Raw genomic sequence first — 27,112 nt, 5'->3', positions numbered from 1 at the left:
GTTTGACTATGTTAAATGTCTCCCCGAGAGCATACAGTAAAGAAATGCTAATACATTTTCCAAATCTCATTCCACACAAGTGTGATTCGTAACACACCAAGACAACATAACAAAAACACTTCCCTGGGCTTTGTCCTCTGGAAAGCTTTCCTAAACACCAGCCGCGGTGAAGCTCTTTATCTTCCCTGGCCTGACACCTGGAGAAGGGCTGATGACAACAATACCAGGTCTTATGTCTTTATTTGGGTTTGGTGCTGCAGGCAGAATCTTCACCAGGGGCCAGGCAAAACGTGTCAGACATACCGTAGCTCAAGAGCTTAACTTTAATGCAGGTTTGACTCACCGATGTTCTGTAAACATAGACAGCATGCACTGGTGTGTGTGTCAAATTGGGAGAGAGAGAGAGAGAGAGAGAGAGAGAGAGAGAGAGAGAGAGAGAGAGAGAGAGAGAGTGTTTCAGGTGATGTGTAGCAATGTGTGTGGGGGGGGGGGGGGGGGGGGGGGGGTTGCTCTCTCCTTTTCAGATATAATGTCTGTGAAATGTTAAAACCAGGCCAATTTTGCATGTTGCCAAACACATCACTCTTGTTGTTTGACTACAGTAGCACAGTAGTAGCCTTGGCCTAAAATTCATAGCTCATGAAGAATTTCTATCACTATGTTCAGATGACAAATTGCCACACTGGTTGCTTGAGGATATAGGCTATCTTAGAAAATTGGCTCAGCACAGTCTGTTAGGATTTTGTTTTGTTGCACTCTATGCATTGAATGACGCCGAGCATGTCGCCGCCTAGTGGCGCACACGAACACAGCGCACAACACGACGACCGACACGATTTCACAACCAGAGTGGTAATAGTGTCAAGGCAGAAAGACCGTACCGCTACCCAGCGCCTCAACTCTCGTGTTTGTACCGGATTCTGCTGTCGCCGACCTTTCAATCTGTCTACCGATCTGAAGGCTGTAAATGCTGTCATTGTGTAATCTTGTGTGATTTCAAGGCATGGATGTCACGGTGCGCCTTGGCAGGATAAAATATTGTAATCCGAATTGAGTAGGCTACAGTCTGCGAGGATTTAGCACTGGTTTACACAATCAACTAACTTGACATTCAAGTTAAAGTGTATCCTAGTGCAATTAAGCTGTGAAAAGTGGAAACCGACCTGACCGTAACTGCAACGGATATGTTTTGACTGGTGAGGGTCCGATTTCGGAATGAAGGCGGCTGTACAGACAGGGAGACGGCGGCCCTTCCAGCGGTTCTGCTGCTGTGGAGTTGGGCTTCTCGCGGTCATTTGGCTCGCACAGGTCGCGCACGTGACAGGTGAGTTTTTCCACAAGGAATAATGATGGGTACATTTTGCATAATGTCAATTAACGTATATTATTGCTTGTAAATGTGGGGTGTTTTTTAGCATCACATATTTTTTACTATTCCTTTTGAAGTTGAAAACATTTTAGGACATGTTTATATCTTCACAGATTGTATTATAATACCTAAGGGTGGAAATGATCGATCTGTCAGCTCATTCACATTCTTCATTAATTCAATTTACAATGAAATACTGCCATCGGCTAAATATGCAAGATTATTTAATTTCTCGCAAAATAATCTTTATGTAACCATATTGATAATAGGCTGTATGGGATGAAAGAGAGAGATTTGGAACCAACATATTGGATGATCCCCTCCCATGTCCCATCCCCCAATATTCTGCACCTAGATTGTGCGTCACATTGAAACTTCAGCATCATTTTTTGTTAACCCTTATTTTACCAGGTAAATTGACTGAGAACACATTCTCATGTATAGCAATGACCTGGTGAATAATTACAGGGGATGAATGAGCCAGTTGGAAGCTGGGGATGATTAGGTGGCCATGATGGTCAGATTGGGAATTTAGCCATGACACCAGGGTTAACATCACTACTCTGATGATAAGTGCCATGGGATCTTTAGTGAGCACAGAAGTCAGGACCCAATTTAACATCACATCCAATAAACAACACCCAGGCAATGTCCCCAATCACTGCTCTGGGATCTTTTTCTTGTCTGTTTGATCCTCCAACTCTACTTCCAGCAGCATTTGGTCTCCCATCCAGGGACCAACTAGGGACCAACCAGGACTGACCCTGCTTAGCTTCAGAGGCAAACAGTGGGATGCAGGGTGGTATGCTGCTGGCATCACCCCCCCCCAGCTCGAGCCTGGTATCCTCACAGAACCTCTCATCTCAGGCAATCACCTACACAGAACCTCCTAGAGTCGAACCAATTACTCTGAGGGAACCCAGAGAATACATATCCCTATCAAGCATTGCATTAAGTAACATGAAGATGGATGATTGGAATTGCACCACAGTGAGAAAATAGATAAGCATATAAACTGTGTGTAAAGGGATGAGTGTATGAACGAAAGAGAACATTGATGGTATGCAGTTATTCATTCTTTGTATGAACAGCGCATGGTCAACATCTTGCCCAATGGTACTCAACTCTTACACTACAAGGTCCAGAGACTGCTGGTTGTCTGTTCATCCTGATGATGAATTGCACAGACCTGGTGTTCCAGGCCTAATTCAGTTCCTGATTAGAGGGGAACAATGAAAAAAGGCAGTGTAACCTGCTTCGAGGTCCAGAGTTGAGTTTGAGGGATCTAGCCTTTAGGGGCCCTATTCTCTACAGACCTGGTTCTACTGCTCTAGATCTCCTGGTTTCCTCTCGGAGGATGGATTCAAATACTCAGCTATGAAACAACAGATGGTCAGGTAAAATTATTTAATCAAGAGGTGTGTGTGTGTGTGTGTGTGTGTGTGTGTGTGTGTGTGTGTGTGTGTGTGTGTGTGTGTGTGTGTGTGTGTGTGTGTGTGTGTGTGTGTGTGTGTGTGTGTGTGTGTGTGTGTGTGTGTGTGTGTGTGTGAGATTGTGTGGTCCAGTCCTGTGATTTTCAGGTTGAGAGAGTATGAGTTCATGTAATGATTCATATATTAAGCTATGACACAAACCTTCTGACAACCAGTGTTCTGATGTTTTTCATATTCTCCTTTAATAGCTGTTTGATGCATTTAACCCATATATTAATTAATAGGCCTAATCTTGGGAAAAAATATGAACAATTATTTAATGTATCTTTCTAATGGCAAATGGCAAGATGTGTATTACTGTATAAATGTATTAATTTACCATGTTCACCATACAGCATCATTCTAGTGGCAGGCCTACTAGTCGCTATAGTAGAGCAATTGTTCTTGAAGGCTTTTTCATCGATTGCCAGTTCCAGCTTAGTTCGAGGCTTGACCATGCAGATGCAGGATCTTAATTTGAGCCAGTTTGATAAAGCAGGAAAATCATCCTGCAGAAACAGGAAATGTGAACTGTTATGTGGATTATTATGAATTAACATTTTTGTAGGGGTTGATACATTTTTCCTTAGGGCAAATAAAGTCTGCAATTGTAAAGTGGAAATTATAAACTTTTGAAGCCTTTTTAAACCTTGAATACACTACACGTTTAGATATCCTACTGTGCAGGAAAATTCTCAGCAACAATGCACCAGACAGATCATCTTGAGGAGTGAACCCCACATCTTCTATAGAAAGAGACTCAGGCCAAAGTGTAGTCTTTATCTGGGTCTGGGTTGGAGCCCTGTGTTCTGTGATGTGTGGTCGTGTTGTGAGTGTGATAATGGCGGCACCGTCTGTGACAGAGGCCCATTTGAATTTCATATTACCCAGGTTCCTCTTGACAGCTCCACATGAAAGCCTCCACATCCCCACTCTCAGACCTAGTGCAACACGTTGATTGGACTGTAGAGTAAAACAAAGCGGTAAGTGATCATGAAACAGACTGGACACAGAGCGATCAAGCATCCTCTTAAACAACCGGAGTAGAGGGTAATGGCCCCCACCTGGCTGGCTGGCTCTGGTCTGGTCTGCTCTACTCTGGTCTGCTCGGGCTCTAGTCTGGTCTGATCGGGCTCGGGCTCTGGTTTGCTCGGACTCTGGTCTGCTCTAATCTGCTCTGGTCTGGTCTACTCGGGCTCTGGTCTGATCTGCACATGTCTGCTCTGGTCTACTCGGGCTCTGGTCTGGTCTGCTCTACTCTGGTCTGGTCTGATCGGGCTCGGGCTCTGGTTTGCTCGGACTCTGGTCTGCTCTGGTCTACTCGGGCTCTGGTCTGATCTGCACATGTCTGCTCTGGTCTACTCTGCTCTGGACAGAGATCTCAGTGTGTGGCAGCAGTTATCTCTGTGTTTCAGGAGACAATGACACAGATACAGTACATCAGTGGAGGTCCTCACTGTTGATGCTGTCCTTCCATATATAGTGGTTAATAGCGGAAGTCCAAATAGAGAGATAGGCTATCAACAGAGAGATACGGAACAGGGACTTACACCATGAGGAGATTGCAGTGCTGACATGATGAATGGCTTATGAGTGTGCTCATAAAAGATGACATGATCTCCTCTGCTGACTCTCTCCGGTTGCTTCCTCCAGCCTGTATTTTTATTATCTGTAACATCTGCACTAAAACACAAAGCCTTTCAATGTTGTGTCCAATAAGATAGTGTTTTGTCTTTGGACCGGTCTTTTGATGAGTCTCAGTGCAATAAAATACACAAATTACAAATCAGTTGACTTACATTTCAATAGAGCCGGAGTCGTCTGGGTCTCAGTCAGAAGAGGGGGGTGTTCCAGTTCGTTCCAGACGCAGGCTGATGCAGGAGGAGTGGACAGAAGACAACCAGACACTGGACCTTCCTAGGCCAGGTGAGTCAGCCTCACAGCCCCAAACATCTCTCCCACCTCAACATCCACTGAAGGACCCTGATCCCCATTCTAGACAAAAGTGTATGTTCCCTACCATGTCCTCTGGCACACAGCTTTATATGATTGTCTCCTCAGAGAATAGCAGCTGACAGGGACCATTCAAACTGTATAGTATCTCTGTACTCAATAGTCTTCTCCTTAGCGTTAGCTGATTAAGTACAGGAATAGGAGTATAGGAGCCCTACAAGTATAGGAGCCCTACAAGTCCTGAAGACACATCGATGCACAAACTGTCTGTTGACTAAATATTTATTTCCCAAACTGTGTGGAACACTTGAGGGGGCTCCAGGAGTGTCTAAGCTGTGTAGATGTGACTTAGTGTGTTAATGTGTGTGTGTGTGTTTTGGGAAGGCGGTTAGTGCTGTGTGTATATGCTGGTGAACCTTGGCTCTCCCCTGCGGGTTAACTGAAAAGGTCATGTGGGCCGAGGCTGCAGTGCAGTGGTTGTCAGGAATCGGTGCTGTGTAAACTGTGCGTCTCAAACTTGGCTGCCGGGCCAGAGGAAAGGTTCTGTCTGGAGGGGTTAGAGCGCCATGCCAGACTTGCAATGGAAGAATCAAGGAAATATATAAACAGTAAGTAAACACAGTGGAGGACATGGGGTAGAAGACAGCTAGGGAGATCTCTGCAGCAGGACGACAGGACTGAGCAATGCACAGTGTAGTGATTTCAGTCTGCGATATGAAAATGTATGAACTGCATTAGATACCACTTACTCCCTGACCTGCCACAATCGTTCTAGATTTACACTTGGCAGAAGAGAACTATTAATGCAATATGTGCACCTGCAACACCAATAACGCAAGCACTTGATGTGTGGTCTTTCTGTTACAAACAGACCTCCCTCAGTATCTTTGACAAGGACACAACTCCCTTATGAGTCATAAGGTAAATACAGGTTGTAGAACAAGAGGCTGATGGATCTGTGGGCAGGTAGATGACATTAGGTCTTTCAGAGCTGCACCACTCCTAGGCTACAGAGCACAGGGCAGGCTACTCATCTTTATCTTCACGTAAATCCCCTATTCTCGGTGTACTGTAACTGCTAATGATTACATAATCCAAACGGCCAGCTCAGACAGACCTCTAGGGATATTATCTTGGGGATAGCGGAAGTGAGGTTTCAGTACCCCCTACCCCTTATCTGCCTCGGTTTTCCCGTCTATTGCTATATCTCACTTTATTTCTCCCTCTCTCAATCGCTTGCTCTCTTTCTCTCTCCATCCCCCCACTGTATAACAAGACGGAGATGGCAGTGTCTGCCTTCAGTCGAGAACCCTTTGAGGCCAGCGTTGCTAAGCAACTGAATGCTACATTTTGAAACCCAGATAATTCTGTCTTTCAAGCATTCAAAGTGCCGAGGCAGAATGAACAACCAGATCGAGCTAAAAATAGACCAGGGGAAGAAGATAAGCATTTTAATAAGGGCTCTATTCAATCCGTATTGTGGAAGTTCAGCATTACAGTGTGATTGATATATAAAGACAATATTCCCGTATCAGTGGAGACGGCATTCATGGTAAATGCTACAGATGTTGGCTCAGTCGGAAATGACCTTTACATTTTTATTGTGCTCTCTGCAACATTTCAACGATCCAGATTGAATAAATAACGATGGCTTGTGTTTTTCATGCATTAGTTTTATTCGGCAAGCAACAGAGCCAGTCGATTTGAGGATTATTTTTCCACAGAGATATTTTAGTGGCTGCAGGAGAGAATTGAAAAAGAGAATCTGATAGATACTCGAATGATATTTCCTTTCAAAAGACCTTGAGTTTTGTCAGGGGAGTAATTTATTATGGCTGTCAAATAAAGCAAATGGCCACTAATGCAACAATTAAACATGGGAGTAGTTGTGTTTTTGTCTGAAGTCTTTGTAAATTGGGGAGAATATCCTTAGCTCCCATCCCGTCTCTCTAGAATCCTTGTTCTCTCTGAGTTCACATTGGTTCCTGATGATGACTTAAATGTCCTAGGTTAAGGATGGAGATCACTCACCGACAGCTCTGTGTGTGGTTGTACATAAAATGTGGCTCACAGCTACCCGTCTTCATTTAATTTCAGATAGGGTATTAATTGTTTTACTGCAGTAGTTTCCTTTGTTTCCCAGGCCACCAACATAACATTGAGACATGACGCTTTAAGACGATGGATAGTTCCATGTGATGTGTCTGAACAGGTGGAGTAATCTCCTGTGAGGGACTAAAGCTTATTGATTGTTCTCCCACTGTAGGTCTCCTGAGGATTTCTCAAATGATTTCAGCCAGTGTTTTGTCAGATAAAGGATGGTTATTGAGGTTTGGTGAGATTTGTGTGGTTGGTTTGGCTTTGACTATTTTTGCTCTTGTCGGCCTTTCGTAACTATGTCATAAAATCAAAGAAATGTTTTGATTCGGGATAAAAAATTTAAGGTTGTTGTAGTGAGGACCTCCCAAGTGGTGCAGCGGTCTAAAGCACTGCATCGCAGTGCTTGAGGCATCACTACAGCCCCGGGTTCGATCCCAGGCTGTGTTACAGTTGGCGGTGACCTGGAGACACATGAGGCGGCACACAATTGGCCCAGTGTCGTCCGGGTTAGGGGAGGGTTTGGCCGGTCGGGATTTCCCATCGTGCTCTAGCGACTCCTTGTGGCGGGCCAGGCGCCTGCAAGCTGACAAAAGTCACCAGTTGTACAGTGTTTCCTCTGACACATTGGTGCGGCTGGCTTCCGGGTTAATTGAGCAATGTGTCAACAAGCAGTGCAGATTGACCCCTTCACCTCTCCTGAGTCTGTATGTGAGTTGCCGTGATGGGACAAGACTGTAACTACTAATTGGATACCACGAAAAAGGGGTTTAAAAAAAGGTTGTTGTAGTGGTTTCAGTCTATGTAGTGGTGCTGTTTCTGTTGGTGCGTGAGACTACTTTGCTCTGTGTTTCACTCAATAACTTAGCTTGACTCCAAGATACCCTGCAGCTTTTTCAATCAATAACATCTCTTTCTTTCCTTCCCTCTGCCTGCCATTCGGTCACACTCTTAAATCCCTTGTGGCAGAGTGACTCAAGTGGAGATCATCTCACAGATTTAGCGGTTTAATTTAGTTGGGGGTTCACTTTTAATCCGGACTGATATGGCATTAAACACACACTCAAGCATACTTATGGGTTCGCACACACGCAGGAACACACACATATTACATCACATGTCCATTTTGAACCCTTCTGTTACTTGATTGGATCAGCAATGAAATTAAATAAGATCAAGCCCATTCACAGTGTGAATAATGATAAGATCTAGTGTCTCAGAGAGAGATCTATGCAGGTTTGCATTTATTGTCATGAATCTTGCCCTTGAGGCAGCTCTTGCAGGTCACTAGCTGTCATAGTCACTAAGTCACAAAATCTGATATAAACCTAACCTTAACCACACTGCTAACCCTAATGCCTAACCCTAACTTTAAATGAAGACCAAGACCATGAATTTCTACGATAATATAGCCAATTTTGCAGAAATCTCTCAGTTTTACCTCAAGCGTAAATTAATGACAATAAACTTCACCCGGTGAGATTTATAGGAGACTAGACACACAGAGATGTAACACTAGTAGATGTAATAAGAGGGTGCGTGGTGCAGAGCCTGTGATACCAGAGAAGAAACACGTGAATGCTGCTACAACTCCACGCCCTCGCCCCTCTCCCCAGGCTGTGTATTTCATGAGAGCTGATTATGTCCTATGTCCAGTATTGGAAGCCAAGCTCAGATATAGTAAATCATCTTATGGCTGGTCTAGTCAATCAGCAGTCCTGTGACAAAAGCCTAGTAAAGGGAACAGAGGATGAGCATCCTCACAAATACAATTCCTAGCCAACACTGTCTCATATGCTTTCGCTCTCTCAGACCTCTCCTGAGGGTTGGCAAGGGAAAATACATATTTTTAGAAATTTCTCTCCAGAGCTGCCTGTCATTTCGAATTTTTTCATATTTCATAAGCCAATACCATGGTAAACACACATTCCCCTCCCTCCCCCTTTCTCACCATTCGCTCAGCCGTCATTGGCTTACCACTGCCGCCCGTCAACAAACCACAGTCCCCAGGGAGAGGGTCTCCATGGCAACTGCTTTCACCGAAGCAACCCATCAAAACGTTCATCTGAGACGCGTGTTTCAGCACGGCATTTACATAGACACGTTCAACTGGGGCCTTGTGTATTGGGGCTACATGTCCTGGGGACCTGGGGAAGGATCCAGATCTGGCCTGCTTTCCAAAACACAGCTATAGGATAAGGACAACAGAAAATGATAATAATACCACAACTACAGCACAGATGTCCTCACACTGATAAGATGCAGATGTGTACCCACGTTCTTTAGTGAGATGCTGCCTCACTCTTTCTTATGATAATCTGACAGAAAGTTGACATGCTAAGCTGGGATGGTTTAGTGAACAGGTCCTGCCCCAGTGCAACAGCTGGCCAGAAAAGAAAATAAGCTCCTTTCCCCACAGTTCTCTGGGAGGTGGAAGTACAAGCCGAGCAGAGGCAGAGAGAGGGAACCTCACCCTCTGAGGCTCAGATTCAGAATGTTGATTACATCACTAGATGTACATTATATATAACCATATGTTGTACACATACACAGTATAGAAGGGCATTGTATAGAAGCACACTGTCATCCTACAAACCTCTAGACCAAATGGCACCCTCTCCTCTCTGCCTCACACTACAGATTCAAGGATCAAAATCGAATAGCCTTGATCACATGAGAGGTGTGCTCTTCTAATCTACAGGGAGAAGCTTCAGGATGGCATGCTGTCATAGAATCACAGCACAGCTGATGGCGTGTAGTGGGCATACTGTGTAGTATATGTCATGAAGCCTATGTTTGGTGGTGTGTGTCATACATCATGTGATGTGTAGCATGTATATTATAGGAAGTGTGTTTGGTGTAGAATGAGTCGTGCAGCATGCGTCAGACAGCGTGCATTGTGGGACTGGCTGTATAGGCTACCCAGGGCTGCCTGTCTCAGAGCAGCAGGTCTATTAATAGGTTTGGGCTCCCCAGTTGTTAAAGTTAATTTTCCCCTGCGTCTGAGTACTGATTTAGCAGCAGTGCCCTATGCTCTCTAGGCTGCAGCCTCCTCTGCTCGTCGCGCCGAGGGGAAGCGTTCACTAACCCTCTCACATACGCCTGAGGACTGGAGGAGCAGGAACCAGCTGTTCCACACACCTCCTCATCAGAGCTCTGCTCCTCTGCTCCTCTCTCTCTACACGGCCCAGGGGGGCAGCATCTGCTAGCCTGTACAGGTGTCTGGCTGCGTGGAGGGAGCAATTCCATAGGAGATCAGTTATTAGGCTGCTGTGTGTCAGGCGGACAAGTATGATTTCTTGGGAGTCTGAGCCAGATCCTGACGCTTAGCTGCAGCAATTCCTTTAGGACCGTGGAGGAATAAACCTTCAAGGTGCCTCCTTCTGCTATATACTGTCAAAGACTCCAGTTACCCAAGTCATAGACTTTGTTTTTACACTGCTGCTACTCGCTGTTTATTATCTATGCATAGTCAATTTACCCCTATGACTAACCTGTACCCCCACACATTGACTCGGTACCGGTGCCCCCTGTATATAGCCTCATTATTGTTATTTTATTGTGTTACTTTTGGGATTTTTTACCTTAGTTTGGTAAATATTTTCTTTACTATATTTTCATAAAACTGCATTGTTGGTTAAGGGCTTGTAAGTAAGCATTTCACGGTAAAGTCGAAAACTGTTGTATTCGGCACGTGACAAATACAATTACATTTTATATAGCATTGTATTCCTTCAGAAAGGATTGGACCTGGAAAGCAATTTGGTGAAATTGTCATTCATTCTTCCAGAAGGCCTGCTGTGTTATTACGATGCGTGTATCTGTCCTTTATCATAAGAAGGATGATGATACAGGGACAGGAAAGCCATGTCATTACAAACCAATGTGGCAGCTTGATGACGCTGTTCTGCTTTTGGTCTTGAGCGGCATGACATCCATTTTGTCAGATTAGCGCAAGACTCTGATTTCTTTCCCCCTCTGCTGTTGTTGTTGACTATCCTTTTCCACCTCCATTCTCTCCCCCCCCTCTCTCTCCTTCCCCCTCTGCTGTTGTTGTTGACTATCCTTTTCCACCTCCATTCTCTCTCCCCCCCTCTCTCTCCTTCCCCCTCTGCTGTTGTTGTTGACTATCCTTTTCCACCTCCATTCTCCCCCCCCCCCTCTCCTTCCCCCTCTGCTGTTGTTGTTGACTATCCTTTTCCACCTCCATTCTCCCCCCCCTCTCTCTCCTTCCCCCTCTGCTGTTGTTGTTGACTATCCTTTTCCACCTCCATTCTCCCCCCCCCCTTCTCTCCTTCCCCCTCTGCTGTTGTTGTTGACTATCCTTTTCCATCTCCATTCTCCCCCCCCTCCTCTCTCCTTCCCCCTCTGCTGTTGTTGTTGACTATCCTTTTCCACCTCCATTCTCCCCCCCCCTCTCTCCTTCCCCCTCTGCTGTTGTTGTTGACTATCCTTTTCCACCTCCATTCTCTCCCCCCCCTCTCTCCTTCCCCCTCTGCTGTTGTTGTTGACTATCCTTTTCCACCTCAATTCTCCCCCCCCTCTCTCTCCTTCCCCCTCTGCTGTTGTTGTTGACTATCCTTTTCCACCTCCATTCCCCCCCCCCTCTCTCTCCTTCCCCCTCTGCTGTTGTTGTTGACTATCCTTTTCCACCTCCATTCTCCCCCCCCCCTCTCTCCTTCCCCCTCTGCTGTTGTTGTTGACTATCCTTTTCCACCTCCATTCTCTCCCCCCCTCTCTCCTTCCCCCTCTGCTGTTGTTGTTGACTATCCTTTTCCACCTCAATTCTCCCCCCCCCCCCTCTCTCCTTCCCCCTCTGCTGTTGTTGTTGACTATCCTTTTCCACCTCCATTCTCCCCCCTCTCTCTCTCCTTCCCCCTCTGCTGTTGTTGTTGACTATCCTTTTCCACCTCCATTCTCTCCCCCCCTCTCTCCTTCCCCCTCTGCTGTTGTTGTTGACTATCCTTTTCCACCTCCATTCTCCCCCCCCCTCTCTCTCCTTCCCCCTCTGCTGTTGTTGTTGACTATCCTTTTCCACCTCCATTCTCTCCCCCCCTCTCTCCTTCCCCCTCTGCTGTTGTTGTTGACTATCCTTTTCCACCTCCATTCTCCCCCCCCTCTCTCCTTCCCCCTCTGCTGTTGTTGTTGACTATCCTTTTCCACCTACATTCTCTCCCCCCCCTCTCTCCTTCCCCCTCTGCTGTTGTTGTTGACTATCCTTTTCCACCCCCATTCTCCCCCCCCTCTCTCTCCTTCCCCCTCTGCTGTTGTTGTTGACTATCCTTTTCCACCTCCATTCTCCCCCCCCTCTCTCTCCTTCCCCCTCTGCTGTTGTTGTTGACTATCCTTTTCCACCTCCATTCTCCCCCCCCCTCTCTCCTTCCCCCTCTGCTGTTGTTGTTGACTATCCTTTTCCACCTCCATTCTCCCCCCCTCTCCTTCCCCCTCTGCTGTTGTTGTTGACTATCCTTTTCCACCTCCATTCTCCCCCCTCTCTCTCTCCTTCCCCCTCTGCTGTTGTTGTTGACTATCCTTTTCCACCTCCATTCTCCCCCCCTCTCTCTCTCCTTCCCCCTCTGCTGTTGTTGTTGACTATCCTTTTCCACCTCCATTCTCCCCTCCCCCCCTCTCTCTCTCTCGACAGAGAGAGAGGTAGGATCTGTGTCTAACTGTGTTGTACTGTTCTCTCTCCCTGAGCCATCCATGAGTTTCCAGAAGACATCTTCACCAAGGAGGAGCTGAAAGGAGGAGCAGTGCTGTTACATGTGCTGTGTGTGAGTGTCCCATAACACACAACGCAGAAAACACACCTGTTTAACACACCTCACAAAACAACCATGATACTGCAGTTTTGCAGCCACACCCTTAGTGCAATTCCATCTGTTCAGATGTTTCCTAATATCATTTATCTGCCAATCATAGTGAAGTACACCTGCCGAAATGAACTGAATAACTTAAACACTTCCTTATCACATCCTTACAGATTGTATCTCTATTTTCATCTCTCGCTGTATCTTTTAGGCTATCTACATGTTCTATGCTCTTGCTATTGTCTGTGATGACTACTTTGTCCCTTCCCTGGAGAAAATATCAGAGGTGAGAAAACCAACAACACCAATTAATGTACAGGATACAGGAAGGTACAGGATACAGGAAGGTACAGGATACAGGAAGGTACAGGATACAGGAAGGTACAGGATACAGGAAGAAGGAGGCACCATGTGCTGCTTTTTATCACTACATTATTACTACTTTTAGTTGACACATTTAAAATATAAACTTTGTGCAAGACAGGCTGAAGACAGGCTGAAGACAGGCTGAAGACAGGCTGAAGACAGGCTGAAAAGACATAGTGCTTCTTGATCATGTATTATGATTGTGTGAGAATGTTCCCCTTGTCTCTGTCCCTGTCAGAACCTGCAGCTCAGTGAGGATGTGGCAGGGGCAACCTTCATGGCTGCAGGAAGTTCAGCACCAGAGCTCTTCACCTCTCTCATTGGTCAGTTCTTAATCACTCTGTATTTCACCTCATATTTCCTGATATCAGTGGCCAATATTGTGTCAATGAACACTATACATTATGCCCAACACTGACTGATACAAATGGCCCATAACTTTCATCATCTTGCCATGGATCTTCAAACCATCCAAATGAACGTTTGTGTATCATGTAATGCCACACATATCCATATGATGTCAGCAGAGTCAATATGAATAGTCTTTCATCCTACATCAACGTATAGAACACATTGAGATAACCGTTGGTTTCATCCACTAAAATGTAATTGTCACTACAGCCCCTCCCACACCTCTCTTTCCATCTCAGGTGTGTTCATCACTAAAGGAGACGTGGGGGTCGGCACCATCGTGGGCTCAGCGGTCTTCAACATCCTGGTCATCATTGGTGTTTGTGGCATCTTTGCGGGCCAGGTACAGACCTGCCAAAGACTACACACCTTATGGTCTTAACAGTGTAGCTAGCTATGGCTAAAGAGCTCATAAATACATGGAAACTTATTTTAGAAATGATTCTACACATGCACTGGCTGAGTGAACCTGAGGACTTCATCTTGATTTAGCTGTGTGTTGGTTGTCTGTTAGTGGAATCTCTCTCTGTGTGGCTCCTCCCCCTCTGCAGACGGTGGTTCTGACGTGGTGGTCTCTGTTCAGGGATTCCACCTACTACATCTTCTCTGTGCTGGCTCTCATCCTGGTGAGCCAGACAAGGGAGGGAGGAGGGGAAATTAAGACCGCACAATCAAATGCATTTAGAGATCAGTATATAGTAGCTTACTTGTGCTCTACAATTACAGTGCTGTATAATCTGCCTGTGCATAGTGAAATGATGGCATGAAATGCAGCTGTGACTATTTTCATGTGTTAACTTTCTCTTTGTAGGTTATATACGATGCAAAAGTTGTCTGGTGAGTTTTATCATGATTAATGCTGCCAAAGGTCTCAATGTTACACGTCAGAATTGTAAAAGTACAGTAAAATAGCAGTTTGCAGGTTTTAGGTGGTAGTTGAACTGTGTATTTCTCTGATTGAGCTGTTTACTGGTTTTAAGTGGTAGTTGAACTGTTTACTGGTTTTAGGTGGTAGTTGAACTGTTTACTGGTTTTAGGTGGTAGTTGAACTGTGTATTTCTCTGATTGAGCTGTTTACTGATTTTAAGTGGTAGTTGAACTGTTTACTGGTTTTAGGTGGTAGTTGAACTGTTTACTGGTTTTAGGTGGTAGTTGAACTGTTTACTGGTTTTAGGTGGTAGTTGAACTGTTTACTGGTTTTAGGGGGTAGTTGAACTGTCTATTTCTCTGATTGAACTGTTTACTGGTTTTAAGTGGTAGTTGAACTGTTTATTGGTTTTAAGTGGTAGTTGAATTGTTTATTGGTTTTAGGTGGTAGTTGAACTGTGTATTTCTCTGATTGAACTGTTTACTGGTTTTAAGTGGTAGTTGAACTGTTTATTGGTTTTAGGTGGTAGTTGAACTGTTTATTGGTTTTAGGTGGTAGTTGAACTGTGTACTTCTCTGATTGAACTGTTTACTGGTTTTAAGTGGTAGTTGAACTGTTTACTGGTTTTAGGTGGTAGTTGAACTGTTTATTGGTTTTAGGTGGTAGTTGAACTGTGTACTTCTCTGATTGAACTGTTTACTGGTTTTAGGTGGTAGTTGAACTGTGTATTTCTCTGATTGAGCTGTTTACTGGTTTTAGGTTGTAGTTGAACTGTTTACTGGTTTTAGGTTGTAGTTGAACTGTGTATTTCTCTGATTGAGCTGTTTACTGGTTTTAGGTTGTAGTTGAACTGTTTACTGGTTTTAGGTGGTAGTTGAGCCGTGTATTTCTCTGATTGTAGGTGGGAGGCCGTGCTCCTAATGACCATGTATGGAGTTTACATTCTTATCATGAAGTGAGTATGCTGAAACACCTCTCACAAGAGTCCTCAATCCACAGAGCATGTAGCTAGTGTCTGCTTGTGCTGTTTCTCATATGACAGCTGTTTGTGGTTTCATGTAGCTAGTGTCTGCTTGTGCTGTTTCTCATATGACAGCTGTTTTGTGGTTTCAGGTTCAACTCCCAGATCAGGGGATGTGTGCAACGTCGGTTTGGGGGCCCGGGTCAGTGCTGCCTTGTCAGTGAGGGACTCAGAGACGAGGAGATGGCAGAGGACGGACTCACCTGTAACACCAACATGGTGCTGCTCAGGAAAGGTTTGTCTGGATTGGAGCTCCTTTCAGCTCTCACTGTCTGAGTGTTAGAAGCTGTGGCTGTTATTGATTTGTTGTTACATTACAAGTCTCACAGTGCATTATAACAACATCATAATGCATTATACCTGCCTGTTGGCTTTAGGTAAAGTGTTACCCCTCTTCCCATCCCTCCCTCACCTTGCAGGACAACCCCAGGGTCAGGAGTCTCCTCCGGTGGTGATGGTGGACGAGCTCCTGATCCTCAACCCCCACCAGCTGTCCTTCTCCGAGGCCGGCCTGCGCATAATGATCAGCCCCCACTTCTCCCCTCGCACCAGGCTCACCATGGCAGGCCGTGTGCTCATCAGTGAGGTATTGGACTGGAGGACCATCAACAAGGGGCTACATTAGCCACTATGGAGAACTAATGTCCACTCTCACTCTCTCTCACACTCTCTCTCGCTTTCCTACACAGAGACAGAGGCTGATCAGGAGTCCCAACAGCCAGCTGGACGGGGAGGCCAGCCCAGCGGCAGGGGGCACCCCTCTGAAGGGGTTGGGCTCTGGAGGTCTGGAGAATGGGGGCAGTGTGGAGAAGCAGACCCCTGACGGGGCCAGGGTAGGGGATGCAGGGGGGGAGAAGCCAGGAGCGGAGGGCTGTCACGCTGAGGAAGAGGAGGATGATGATGATGGGCCATTCAGGCCTCTGCATTGGCCAGGTGATATAACAAAATCTGAAAATACTCTGGATACATTCAGTAACATTATAAAATGTGGGGTAGGTGCAACATAAGACAAAACCAATTACAAGGGTTTGAAGTATCTCTAAGTGGCCACTCGCCTCTCCAAAGTGTGCACAGTTCCAACGCAATTTCAATGCACTTTTATGACTATAAAGGTGCTTCTTTTTTAGCTTTCCTAGCTGTGAGAAACTAGAGCAAGTACACTTGTAGTAGTTGAATTTGGAACACAACCCTGCATCCCCGCAATCACACAATTACGGTTGTTGTTTACGCAATCCAAAAACAATCCATTATAAATCGCAACCTGGGTCAGGTGGGCATGATTTGAAAGCATTTTCTATTGACAACATGACTTAGTTATGAAATCTGATCTTGTTAGGCTTGTGTTAGGCTTTCACAAGGCCTAACAAAACAGATGGTAATTTTGGTGCTCATAGAGAGGAGTCACGAGTGCAGTCAGGTGTGTCCAACGGTACATTTCCTTCAACATACTGCTCAGAAAAACCACGGGTATGACGGCGTGTCATCTTGTAACTCTACATCAAACATAGTGATCATAAACGTTGACACGGTATTTGACGTGAGTTTTAGGATTTGAAAATGTGCACATTTATTGAAAAAGTACACATTTGGACTCACAGGTGTTTGGATTGCTTTTCTGGCATCAACGCGGAATTTATTGTAATCCTCAACGCCTCGTCTCTCAAAATACATTGAGTCATTTTAATATACAGCATTTTCCTCACTTAGACAACAGAAAATGTGTAAAAGTTGCCCAATCTTGTCGTGCGCGGTGCTCAAGTTCAGAACAGCTGTCAGTCAAAACCAATACAGAGCTGTGAAGCGCAGAGCCAAACCTCTGACATCATGTATAACAAGTTACTGTACAGTCACTGCTTGTCAGCACTTATTAGTGCCCAAATCTGCCATTTTCAACCCGTATACATACGGGTACGAGTGTAAAGGGCTACAGACAATTTCCCTGACGTTCGCTGAAATTGCATTTGAGGAAAACAAATTGGGTGTCGGCTCTGGTATGTTCTGGTCTGTGACCGACAGTATATTGTTGTTCATGTGTGTATGGCAGGGGGTTGCTGTGCGCGGGTCAAGTGGCTGATCTCGTGGCCCCTGGGCCTGCTGCTGTACTGCACTGTGCCTAACTGTGTGTACCCCCGCTGGCACCGCTGGTTCATGGTCACCTTCGTGGCCTCCACCCTGTGGATAGCCATCTTCTCTTACCTCATGGTGTGGATGGTAAGGACCCACAGCATATTGGATGTTCCAGGAGTTGTAGGATAATATTGAGAGGGTGAGTGTGTGTGGTGTCTCTGTCTCTGATCTAGCTGTGTGTGCCCACCAGGTCACCATCATCAGTTACACACTAGACATCCCAGACTACATCATGGGCATCACCTTCCTGGCAGCGGGCACCAGTGTGCCAGACTGCATGGCCAGCCTCATTGTAGCTCGGCAAGGTACCCGTCATCCTCTCTTTTCAACTTCTTCTCATCTTCAGATTCCTGACCAGCCTCTTGACGTCCTGGTGGTGTAGTGTAGACTGCTTTAGTTTGACTCTACTCCCCCCCCTCTCCTCAGGTATGGGGGACATGGCGGTGTCTAACTCCATTGGTAGTAATATCTTTGACATCCTGTTGGGGCTGGGTTTCCCCTGGGCTCTGCGCACTCTGGTGGTGGACAACGGATCATTGGTGGGTTCATTAAACCTCTCTCTCTTATGGACATTTAACAATCATCGACATCTGACCCCTCTCATCCTCCTCTTCCTCACAGGTTTACATCAATAACAAGGGCCTGGTGTATTCTGTCGTCCTGCTGCTGGCCTCTGTCTTCCTCACAGTAAGTGTGTGTGCATGCGTTCCTGTCACCATCAGTTACTGTTTCACTAGACATCTGGTTCTGGGCATCATTTAACCACATAACAGGCCATATGCCACACGCGTATCACAATTCTATTGGTGTTTCACTTTTTACAAGTCTTTTCTTACACACCACAAACACAGTATGCTCATAGTTTTACTGGTATTTAAGGTTTTTACAAGATATTTGTTCTGGACCACAAGCAGGATGCCGGCAGACAAGACAGAGTATAGTACAGTCTTTCTGGAGCAGGGTGTGGTTCCAGTGTTATGATACTGATGGTTTGTACCATTGTGGCTACCACAGCTCCAACTAGTTGTCGGGGATTAAAGTTGTTGACAACTGCATTTTTTAGCTAAGCCTAACTATAACCCTTTCCCTTACCTATACCCCCATCACCTAACCTGCCACATTAGTTCTCCTAACCTGCCACATTAGTTCTCCTAACCTGCCACAATAGTTCTCCTAACCTGCTACGTTAGTTCTAACCTACCATGTTAGTTATCCAAACCTGCCACATTAGTTCTCCTAACCTGCCACGTTTGTTCTCCTAACCTGCCACGTTTGTTCTCCTAACCTGCCACATTAGTTATCCTAACCTGCCACGTTAGTTATCCTAACCTGCCACGTTAGTTCTAACCTACCATGTTAGTTATCCAAACATGCCACATTAGTTCTGCTAACCTGCCACGTTTGTTCTCCTAACCTACCAAGTTAGTTCTCCTAACCTACCACATTAGTTCTCCTAACCTACCACATTAGTTCTCCTAACCTGCCACGTTAGTTCTCCTAACCTGCTATTTAAACAAACCATCAGTATCACCATACCGGTGCTAGACAAGTTCATTGTGTGGCTCCATCTATTACGCAATCACCCAGTCATAGCCAAGCTATTCCTTTCTTTACCTCATGCAACTTTTCTTTCCCATTTCCATTAAACCCCTCTCCATCTGCCCATCCCCTGTTCTCTCTTCACCTCCCCCTCTTCCCTTCTTACCTCCCAGGTCATGAGTGTCCATCTGAACCACTGGAAGCTGGACCGCCGTCTGGGCCTGGGGCTGATATTACTCTATGCCATCTTCCTGCTCTGCTCCATCTTCTTTGGGCAGATGTGAGGCTGACGCTGGGGTCGAAGGTCAACCCTGATTTGCCTTCCTGTCAGCTGCCACGTCCAGGAGTCCTCTGTCTCCCTGACATACTCTGTCCTAAAGCCAAAAAAACCCAGCCTGAGCTACATCGTGCCACAGTTAACATGTGATGTTCCACAAACAGGATATCCTTGGGTGACATTGTACACAAATACACACACACGTTTTACTATCCTTGTGGGGACCTAAAATTTTCCCTAACCCTAAATAGCCTATGTCCACAAGGGAGAATTTTCCTTGTGGGGATTTCCGGATAGTCAGTCAGTCAGTCAGTCAGACACACACACACACACACACACACACACACACACACACACACACACACACACACACACACACACACACACACACACACACACACACACACACACACACACACACACACACACACACACACGTTGTGTTCTTCTATCCTTGTGGGGACCTAAAATACATTTCCATTCAAAACACTATTTTCCCTAACTCCTAACCATAAACCACCAGCCCCTTACCCTAATTCCAACCTTAATTGTAACCCTAAACATAAATCCTAAACTAGGGACAATTTTCCTTGTTTCACTTGTGGTGACTCTTAGAGATTTTAAGGTCCCCTCAAGGATAGAAGAACCTACTAACACACACACACACACACACACACACACACACACACACACACACACACACACACACACACACACACACACACACACACACACACACACACACACACACAGCTGTCTTTTCTATAGCACAAACCTTTTTCTTCCGAAGTTTGGTGTTTTAATACGTAGCAACACCTAATGTTCAGCAGTGACCAATGGAAAAATAATACAGTAGACTAATCCTCGTTTCTTGACCTTACGTTTGGAACGCCTGTGTTTTGTTTTCAACGTATGCCCTAGCTGACATTACCTTGTTGTGTGGTGATACAGTGTGTACATTTGTGCAAATGTGTAGCAGTGCTGGAGTACAGTGGAGCATAGAACTGTCAGTAAGGTACTATGAACGAAGCAATAAGAAAAGTGGACGTTGTTAACGTGTCATAGATGTACAATAGAAGGATTCGTAAGAGATGCAGATTATGTGACTAGAATTTGTAAAGTGACGGACTGAGTTCCTCCAAAGAGGATTCATTAATCATGTTTTGCCTCATAACATGTACTGTTACAAACGTAAGTAAATAATAGGCTAACGTGAAATGTATGATTTTATCATTTTTAGAAGTGTTATTACTATTGACGACATGTTTCTATGGGTGTCACAACCTTTGATATCATGCGTACGGGTCTGTTGTAATAGTTCACTACGTTTAGGGACGATCAGTGTTTGTATTACTGTACAATGATTATTAGGTCTACGAGACCATACTTTTTACTGTTTCTAAATGTTTACTAAATATTTTACATAGTTTTACAAAAAATGTATGTCAAACAGAATAGGTTTGTGGTGTTTTTGATATAAGCACTAAATAATATATTCTTCCCGTGATATTTGTGAGAATATCATATGCTGTAACTGAAAAATGAAGTATATTTTTGTCACTTTGTAAAGTGATACTAAATAAGACTGACACTTCAGATCAGCACAGTCCACCTATATCTGATGAAAGGAGAATAAGGTTATATTGAATTGTATCACTTTCGAAGCCACTATTCTATTTAAGCCAGCTGAGATCCTTGTCAGCACTGAATCTCCTTGATTTAGTATCTTTATTTATTATTCCCAAGAGATTTCATATATTTATTTTGTCAAGTGCTTGTTATTACAATACTTAATGGTTTGCTCTGCAAAATAGTATATTCTCAAAAACGTATAGGTATTTATTTACAGCGTGAATATGATTTCCTGAAATAATTTAGATTTCAGATCAGATCAAATGACTCAAACTTTTTGCCAAATGAAATAATTGCAGAATACATTCTTTATGTGATCGAACTATTGCACTGAACGAAAACATAAATGCAACATGCAACCATTTCAAAGAATGTACTGAGTTACAGTTTATATAAGGAAATTGAAATAAATTCATTAGGCCCTAATCAATGGATTTCACATGACTGGGCAGGGACACAGCCATGGGTGGGCCTGGGAGGGCATAGGCCCAACCACTTGGGAGTCTGGCCCACCTACTGAGGAGCCAGGCCCAGCCAATCAGTATACGCTTTTCCCCACAAAAGAGCTTTATTACAGACAGGAACAGGAGTACTCCTCAGTTTCATCAGTTGTCTGGGTGGCTGGTCTCAGATGATCCTACAGGTGAAGAAGCCGGATGTGGAGGTCCTGGACTGGCATGGTTACACGTGCTCTGCGGTTGTGAGGCCGGTTGGATGTACTGCCAAATTCTCTAAAACAACGATGGAGGTGGCATATGGTAGAGAAATTAACATAAAATTCTCTGGCAACAGCTCTGGTGGACATTCCTGCAGTCAGCATGCCAATTGCACGCTCCCTCAAAACTTGAGACATCTGTGGCATTGTGTTGTGTGACAAAACTGCACATTTTAGTGGCCTTTTATTGTCCCCAGCACAAGGTGCACATGTGTAATGAGCATGCTGTTTAATCAGCTTCTTGATATGCCACACCTGTTAGGTGGATGGATTATCTTCGCAAAGCAGAAATGCTCACTAATTGGGATGTAATCAAATTTGTTTACAAAATTTGAGAGAAATACGCTTTTTGTGCATATGGAACATTTCTGGGATCATTTATTTCAGCTCATGAAACATGGGACCAACACTTAACATGTTGCGTTTATATTTTTGTTCGGTATAGTTCTGCTCTTTGATTTCAGCCAGTCAACATTTTTTACATTTAAAATAAGGAGTAGAGGAGTAGAGACTTGAGTTGTACAGGCTGGTTGCTGGTGCTGCTAAGTATCCCAGGTTTAGTCACCTGTCGTATGTCCAGGGTAGTCCTTTATTAAGTACCTACTGAGATAGGAAGACCACCAAGGAGTCTCCACTACCAACCAACCAGTCATAAATCCTGCCTCTGTTAGCAGTTCAGGTCAGAGCACCAAATAAAACCCTGATTTAGTTCTCACATGGAAGATCTGTGTTAAAAGTGTGTTGTTCCTCAATGTTTTATTCTGTTAGGTTGGAGCCGCCAGAAATTCCAGCACTGAGATTCGTTACTTTAGACATGATGTCTGATCATTGAGAACTTTTGTATGTTGTTGAGTGCAATAAATAAAATCTGTGCAATAACAATCCATGTCTCTCTCCTTAAGTCACTGTTCATACTGTACAACTGTTAAGCTCTGAGAAGCGATGGGTGGGGCCCACTGGGCACAGACAGGAAATCAAATGTCTATTCCACGTTGTTTCGACATAATTTCATTGAAATGACGTGGAAACAACGTTGTTTCAACCAGGGTGTGCCCAGTGGGAAGACAACAGGGGAAACAGACCCAGTGTCTACCTCTACCTTTCACTGATTCCAGACCTGTCGTTTACTCATTAACCCCTGAGGAGCTGCAGTAAGCTGTTACTAGCCTGTTAGTCTCTCAAAGCAAATACATCCTTCTGATACGAGTCCAGAGGGAGCCATGCAGACAGAAACCCATCTCTGCTTACCATATGCTGCACACACTGCCATCCACTCATATACAGTACATGCACACATGCTCCAAGTCCGTACGCACACACACGTTTCCCATCGGAGTCCTAATGATTAACATATTGGGGACTGAAACCCCCATTTCCTTATCTTCATTTGGATCCACAGATGAGAGGCTGGTAAATTGAAAATAACAAGGTAATGAAGTTTTCCCAGTTATAACAACAGATCATTTTTACAACATATCCAGTGTGATAGGGCATCATCCAATATGATACATTGTTCCTGGTGCTGTCAGGCACCAAACACAGCAGATGAAGGGGTTGTAAAAGTAATTTCCTCCTTGTCATTGTACCAGCCCTAATTGTGGATGTTAAACATAACAGCCAATCCATTCCCACTGCGCCAGCACTCTGAGCTCACAACAATATACAACTGTATGAATATTGTGTTGCAAATCACACGGCAGAAAACAAGTACAGCTAAAATATTAATTGAAAGATGATCTAGGGTTCAGATTTGAAATTCTGAAATACAGACATGTGTGTGTGTGTGCGTGTGTGTGTGTGTGTGTGCGCATGCGTGTGAATTAGTGAGAACAGAACTATGTAGATGTAACAGTATAGCTTCCGTCTCTCTCCTCGCCCCCCTTTTGACCTCCTCCTTTTCTGCAGCAACCAGTGATCCGGGTCACGGTACCAATGTAATAGTATAGCTTCCGTCCCTGACCCCGAACCAGGGACCCTCTGCACACATCAACAACAGCCACCCTCGAAGCATCGTTACCCATCGCTCCACAAAAGCCACAGCCCTTGCAGAGCAAGGGGAACAACTATTTCAAGGTCTCAGAGCGAGTGACGTCACCGATTGAAACGCTATTAGCGCGCACCACCGCTAACTAGCTAGCCATTTCACATCGGTTACATAGACCTACAGTTTAACCCAACTATATTAAATATAATAATATACTCTAGATATCGTGCTCTTATTTATCATCATGTGTGTGATCCCAATCAAGATTTCCAGGGTGATTACTTTGCCATGCACTTTAATAAACGCTTTATTGACACCTGTAAACATTGAGAAGTTTTTATCTAAATGTGCTCATTTACTGGAGTACAGGAAGTAAGTTGAAGGAAATTATTTGTGAGGTGGTAGCTGGATGTCAGCTGCTTGAGTTTGCATAGTAGCCTGCCTGACCCATTATGTAGGCTACACATGTTGTGGCAGGAACCTCTCGTCACATCCGTTTCTTCTGTACTCTTCACGTTTTATCTTCTAACACATGCCTCACCTTATCTTCTAAGAACACACGATGCTTCACCTTATCTTCTAAGAACACACCATGCCTCACCTTATCTAAGAATACACCATGCCTCACCTTATCTTCTAAGAACACACCATGCTTCACCTTATCTTCTAAGAACACATCATGCCTCACCTTATCTAAGAACACACCATGCCTCACCTTATCTTCTAAGAACACACCATGCCTCACCTTATCTTCTAAGAGCACACCATGCCTCACCTTATCTTCTGAGAACACACCATGCCTCACCTTATCTTCTGAGAACACACCATGCCTCACCTTATCTTCTAAGAGCACATCATGCCTAACCTTATCTTCTAAGAGCACATCATGCCTCACCTTATCTTCTAAGAACACACCATGCTTCACCTTATCTTCTGAGAACACACCATGCCTCACCTTATCTTCTAAGAACACACCATGCCTCACCTTATCTTCTGAGAACACACCATGCCTCACCTTATCTTCTAAGAACACACCATGCCTCACCTTAGGACCAAGCCATTTGAGGAGCAATAATTAATATGCATAATAACATCTACACACACAAACAGCAAGGTTGACCAAAATAGACACCGGCGGTAAAGTGTCTGTCATTGGATGCCCCATGACTAGTAACTCCTTTTTTATACTGTATGACTTCAACCACACGGGATTGACCATCGCATGAACCTGTTGTCTTATTATGGGTATATGGACACCATCCAATACAAGTGTAAGTGTTGATGCCACAGGAGGATGGTGGCACCTTAATTGGGGAGGATGGGCTCATTGTAATGCCTGGAGCGAAATAAGTGGAAGTGTATCAAATACATTAAACAGATAGTTTCCATCTGTTTGATGCCATTTCATTTGCTCTGTTCCAGCGGTTATTATGAGCCGTCCTCCACTCAGCAGCCTCCACTGGTTGATGTATAATATAAACACTTGTTTAAAGCAGTCGTAAATTGAATTAATTATTGTGGCAGTAATCGTGACCATAAATAAGTTCTTTACTAGGTTTATTTTTGCATAAAGGGATACATTATTAGAGCATGTAATTGAGCGGTAGATTTCTCACTATCGAGGTTACCGTTCAGTATCAGTAGTCCTACAACTAAGTTTATATCCCAAAGTATTCACAATTATCACAATTGCCATCATAAACCAATACTGCTTATTTAAATTCTGTATGTAAACTAATTCCCCATCAGGAACATTATTGACTGACACATTTCTCTCCCTTTAAATCATATGCTCTTGTTAACATACAGCAGTAAACTCATCAAACACTAACAGTTATGAAAAATAAATGTATCTTAGTAAAAACATGTTACCTAGTCAGTCAACAGAAAGGCAGGACTTCAAACATGGTGTGTAAACTGAAGGGTTTATATATTAATGAGTTTCACAGAACTGTCCTTGCTGGAGAAATGATCATGGGATTTACTACAATGACATTTCTCTAATTATACCAACCGAACAGTTTTAAAGCAAATTATCTAAATTCATGAGAAAACATGTATTAAAGTCATGGTTGTTGGAAACGTGTTCCAGCTCATGGCTGATCACCTGTTCTCTTGTTCTGCAGTTGGCCCTGAGATGATAGCTTCAGGACAGATGTCCTCATCAGCGATTCCCTGTCATGAAGAAGAATGACTTTTGCTCCACCACTTCACTCAGCATCGCTGATCATATTCATCACAGGACCTCTCTCTTTGGTCACTATCATTGATCTCCTTCCAGGTCAACAGTGAACTACGCACCGTCAGCAACAATTTCCTGCTGAACCTGGGGATGGTTTCTATGAACCTCTATGCTGTTTGCATCATCATGGGACACTGGGGCCTGGGCCTGTTACGTCTGGCTGGCTGTGGACCATGTGGCTCTGTCATGAACCTGCTGGTCATCAGACCTCTCAGCTACAGGGCCGGGCAGCCGGCCTGGGCAGCGTCCTTCATCCTGTGAGGGCCAGCCATCTTGTTCTGGCCACAAGTGGTGGGCAGGTCCTCGCAGGACAAGGGTGACTGCTCTATCCCGTTCCTGACCGAGCCTGCTCTCACATTCGGTACGGCCATCGATGGCTTCGAGCTTCCTGTCACCATGATGGGCATCCTGTACTGGAAGACTTACTGGGAGATTGAGAAGGAAGCCCAGGATCTGGAGGGGCTGCTGGGATCTCGGAGCAGTGGAGGGGCCTCCCATGGATCTGAGGGAAGGGCTGTTTACTCCAGCAGCACCATGAGCAGTGCGAGCAGGTCCAGAGAGGTGTCTGCTGGTAGGGAACAGAGCAGTGAGGGGTCTCAGGGCTGCTTCCCTGTGAGAGGAGACTAAGCAGAGCAGGGAGAGGAGAATAGCAACACCAGGGGTAGCTAGAGGGAGGGTTGCAGAGACAGCACCTGTAATATAGATGAGGAAAAACCTACTGTCTCTGTCTCCTCCCCAGAGGAAGAACCAGTTCAGAAGCAGCAGGGGGTAAGCGCTAATTACAAGCCCTAAAGCCATGATCCCACTAAGAGACGTCCAGAGCAGGGACACTGGAGGGACCCACAAACCCTTAACGTCTAGGGCAAGGGACAGTGCAGCTGGCCCACAGGGCAGGCAGTCCTCCCTGAGATGCTCCATATCTTCAGACTCCAGACACCGCAAGCAGACCAAAGCCAAGAGGAACATGACCATCTGGTAGAAGGCAGCTAGGACCCTGAGTGCTGTCCTTCTGGCCTTCATCCTGACCTGGACACCCTACAACACTATGGTGCTGGTGTCCATCTCCTACTGTGTGCCTGAGAAGTTGTGGCAGCTGGGCTATTGGTTCTGCTACATCAACAGCACCATCAACCCAGTCTGCTACGCCCTCTGCAAAGAGCACTTCTATCACCTTCAAGACACTGCTGCTGTGCGGCCCCGGACAGAGGAACTGGGGAAGGGCTTATCAC

The 27,112-nt window shown here is 45.0% G+C and overlaps 1 protein-coding gene across 2 annotated transcripts; it reads left to right on the top strand.

Moving 5' to 3' along the window:
* Positions 1-811: 811 nt before the first annotated feature.
* Positions 812-22,541, top strand: LOC109874178 (sodium/potassium/calcium exchanger 3-like). 2 transcript variants are annotated; one of them, XM_031809463.1, is made up of 17 exons: positions 812-1,324; positions 4,651-4,767; positions 12,589-12,665; positions 12,913-12,987; positions 13,306-13,390; positions 13,718-13,821; positions 14,030-14,104; positions 14,290-14,315; positions 15,248-15,301; positions 15,460-15,602; positions 15,787-15,953; positions 16,057-16,300; positions 17,412-17,578; positions 17,685-17,799; positions 17,921-18,033; positions 18,116-18,181; positions 18,619-19,196. In XM_031809463.1, the coding sequence occupies exons 1-17, from the start codon at positions 1,216-1,218 to the stop codon at positions 18,625-18,627; spliced, it is 1,746 nt and encodes a 581-aa protein (XP_031665323.1). In that variant the 5' UTR covers positions 812-1,215; the 3' UTR covers positions 18,628-19,196. The 2 variants fall into 2 exon arrangements, with proteins under 2 accessions (XP_031665323.1, XP_020321574.1); XM_020465985.2 differs by lacking the exon at positions 18,619-19,196 and adding an exon at positions 19,207-22,541 and having other exon boundaries at positions 813-1,324.
* The last annotated feature ends 4,571 nt before the right edge of the window (positions 22,542-27,112 follow it).

The sequence above is a fragment of the Oncorhynchus kisutch genome, linkage group LG29 (genome assembly GCF_002021735.2).
Source record: "Oncorhynchus kisutch isolate 150728-3 linkage group LG29, Okis_V2, whole genome shotgun sequence".
Classification (NCBI taxonomy): Eukaryota; Metazoa; Chordata; class Actinopteri; order Salmoniformes; family Salmonidae; genus Oncorhynchus; species Oncorhynchus kisutch.
This window is presented reverse-complemented; position numbering and strand designations above follow the sequence as displayed.